Here is a 3,405-nt window from a genome sequence, read left to right as displayed (position 1 = left end):
ACTGATTTGGCGTATTAGGTTTGAATTTAAATGTTTGCAAAAGGCAGGAATATTAAAAACATTAGCAAGAGCCTTAAAACTTTTGTAAGCCTGGGGAGATAGCCCAGTAGAATAAGTGCTTGCCTGGCAAGTGCAAGGGCCTGAGTTCAATCCCCAGTACAGGAAAAAAAAACCTTTTGTAAGGTGGGCCTTAGAGATAGCTCAGCAGTTTAAAGCACCTATTTAGGCAGACGCAGGGTCCAGGGTTCAATCACTGGCATGCTGTGCTGGCCAGTGCTGGCCGCCTCTGGGGCTTGCTGAGATGGCCATTGAGACTGGGCATGGTGGCCTGCACCTGTAATCCCGGCGCTTGGGAGGCTGATAACAGGAGACTCACTACAAGTCTGATCTACATAGTGAGACCCTGTAGACCCTGTCCTAAATACATTTAAAAAATTTGTATAAGGTTTTCACAACACGTTTGAAGCAGACTATATGTCGGCAGTATCTGCCCCTTTTAATTTATCTTGGAGTTGTTTGTTTTGAGACCGAGTCTCACTGTGTAGCCTGGACTGGCCTCCAGCTCGTGGTGAATCTCCTGCCTCAGCCTCCTGGGTGCTGAGATTGTAGGCATGCACCCCAGGAATCTTGGAGTTTTATCACCTATTCCCAGCATCCTACTCTTCAGAGAGTCCCACCTCTGGCTTTAGTCACACTCAGGGTGTCATGACACCATAACCTGGGGAACTGCCCTTCCACGGAGGTTGGCACATCTGTGTCACAGTAGCAAGCAGTGACCAAGGAGCCTGTGGGCAGCGAAGCCTGAGGATGCGAGGCTGCTTTGGCTCCTCGCCATTGGTGGCCTTGGGCACCCTTGATCTGCTTGTTAAATTAGCATTAGATACTGCAGTCTGGTTGTCCACTCAGTAAGAGTGAGCCTAGAAGTTTCTTCAAGTAAAGCTTGTAGGACAAAGAGCACCAGAAAGCTTTAGGACATGGTGCACACATAGCTATGTGGATTTTAGGATGTTCTTTCAGCTTCTTCTTTTTTTTTTTTTTATTTATTTGTGTGTGTGTGTGTGTGTGTGTGTGTGTGGCCAGCTCAGCCCACCAGGGGGTGGGGCTGGCTGGCATGTGGTGCTGGGGGATTGAACCGCGGTCCCTTTGCTTTGTTCAGCTTGTTCTAAGTAGGTGCTTTAGACCACTGAGCCATCTCACCAGCCCCAACCATCTCACCAGCCCCGTCTTTCAGCTTCTGAATCTTTCAGTTGTGCGTCTGTCTCTTCAAACACGCTGCCCAGCCCAGTAGCTGTAGAGTTCCTGGTTGAGCTGAGGAGAAGCAGTCATTGCCCACCCGACAGATGAGCACGCGGGCCAGGCACTCTCCCTCGATCTTTTTGCTTGTCTGTGGGTCAGGGTCTTGCTATGCAGGTCCGGTTGACCTTGAACTCACTCTCACTCACTGTGTAGCCCAGGCTGGCCTCAAACTCTCAGTAATCTTCCCACCTCAGCCTCCCGAGTGCTGGGATTGCAGGCGTGTGCCACCATGCCTGGCTGTGTCCTTGACGTGTTATCCACTTCACCAGTTGCTCGTTCTGCTCCTCACCAATGCCTGCCTCAGAGGTAAGCAGAGTCTGCTGGGAACCAGCCAGTGACCAGACGCCTCCCGAGACTGAAGCTTTTCCCACTGCAGCCTCCTTAGCCTCCTTAGGTGGGTGCCCCTGGAGTCCCTAGAGTAGGGACCCTGACTGTGGAACCTCAGCAGCCATTGCCCCTCATGCCCTTCTGGCTTCTCTTCTGGGAGGTGGCCCTGACATAATTCGCCACCTTCCTGCTTATATCCACTGCAGATTTTTGTGGCCCTGGTGCTGGGCTTGTCGGTGACGGAGTAGTGCTGGTACAACAAGGCCCGTTTAATTCTGCATGAGCTGAGTCGCTCTCTTCTTGCACTGCAGTGAGCAGGACCTCTAGCGCTGATGGCCACATGGCTGATGGGGCAGATTGGTGCGTGCAGAGCAGAAACTGAAGCGGATGTGCCGTCGCAGTGTCTTGCTGGAAAAGTGCGCAGCTATTAATTTATTAAATACTAGGAAGGGAAGTAGTCTTAACCATTTTATTCTGAAGAGATAGCTTGAGCCCTCAGGATTAACCTCATCCTCCATCTGCCATCTCTAGGGAAAGAGAAGGTAGTTGGCGCTCTGTAGGACAGGATGTGTGCTGTGAAATGTGGGTTGCAGGACCAAGGGAATCCACCTCCAGCCTTTAGGACAGAACTTGCTTGCTAGGTTCCCCTAATAATCCCTGGCGTAATATTTGGGGGGGTGTGGCCAGGAAACAAGGAAATCATTGATTTCCGGGTGCGCAACACTTTCGAGCCCCTGAGCGCTTTGGGGGTAATATTAGGTCCAGGGCCCTGGATGTGTTTGGAACAGAGGCAGCACTTTCTAATGGTTCTAAAGGAAGGGTTCTCATGCTCGCCTCCGCCGGGCCCAGAATGTATTTCATTTTAGCAAGTGATGGAACTCAGGTAACAGCGGGTCTCTACCCCCTCCTAAGGCCTGGAGATTTCTCACCTGAACTGGATAAGAGCACTCATGCAGGAAGACCCGCAGGTAATTACCAGGACTGCGCTTGGGCGCGTGCATGGGAGGACTCCAAGGGCCTACTGTGTGCCTGCAGGCACATCTCCATCTCAATTTTACAACATTAAAATAGAGCAGCCTTTATTTCTCTATTTTGCACAACATGCGAGGGTGAGGGAAGTTAAAGCACTCAAAAGTCCCAGCCAGAGAGCAAGCGCTCGTTTTGGAATTTAAATCCAGGTGGAGGCAACCACAAAGCCCACCCTCTGCCTAAAACTGTGCCTGGCGCATAGTAGGTGTGCAGTGAACGTTTCACAAGGCCAGGCACCATTTTCTCCTGGGATGCCTGCACAACTACAGGACAGACAGGAACCAGGCCCGCCGCCCACCGAGAGGCCGCGGCGGCGCAGGGGCCGGGACCGGACCCGGCACCTCCCCTGGCCTGGGCCCGCGGGCGGGCGGGGCCGGCGCCCATTGGCTGGCGCGTGCCAGAGGGCGGGGAGCGGCGCCGAGGGGACTGTTTGCTCCTACGGGCTGTAGATGGAGCTGTCCCGCCCCAGCGAGGGGGAAGGCGCCTGGAAAACGTTCTTCCTCTGCCTGGCCGGCCCGAGCGGGGAACAGCGCTCCCAGGATGCAGTTTGTGTCAACACGGCCGCAGCCTCAGCAGCTGGGCATCCAGGGCCTGGGGCTGGACAGCGGGAGCTGGAGCTGGGCCCAAGCGCTGCCCCCAGACGAGGTCTGTCACCAGGAGCCGGCGCTGCGCGCGGAGATGGCCGAGGGGATGCCGCCCATGCAGGTGGGTGCAGCGCCCGTCGCCGCCGCCGGCGCCATGGCCGCTCGTGGG

General features: G+C 54.6%; 1 protein-coding gene across 2 annotated transcripts in view; it reads left to right on the top strand.

The window, feature by feature from the left end:
• Window positions 1-3,110: 3,110 nt before the first annotated feature.
• The window catches only part of Znf282 (zinc finger protein 282), a 20,710-nt gene continuing 20,415 nt past the window's right edge, over window positions 3,111-3,405 (top strand). The window contains exon 1 of one of the 2 annotated variants that reach the window (XM_004629011.2): window positions 3,111-3,357. In XM_004629011.2, coding sequence (XP_004629068.1) covers window positions 3,193-3,357 — 165 coding nt within the window. In that variant the 5' untranslated portion in view covers window positions 3,111-3,192. The remainder of the gene's footprint in view (window positions 3,358-3,405) is intronic. The other variant, XM_023712798.1, reaches the window with a different exon arrangement.

The sequence above is a fragment of the Octodon degus genome, unplaced genomic scaffold (genome assembly GCF_000260255.1).
Source record: "Octodon degus isolate 3935 unplaced genomic scaffold, OctDeg1.0 scaffold00027, whole genome shotgun sequence".
NCBI lineage: Eukaryota > Metazoa > Chordata > Mammalia > Rodentia > Octodontidae > Octodon > Octodon degus.
This window is presented reverse-complemented; position numbering and strand designations above follow the sequence as displayed.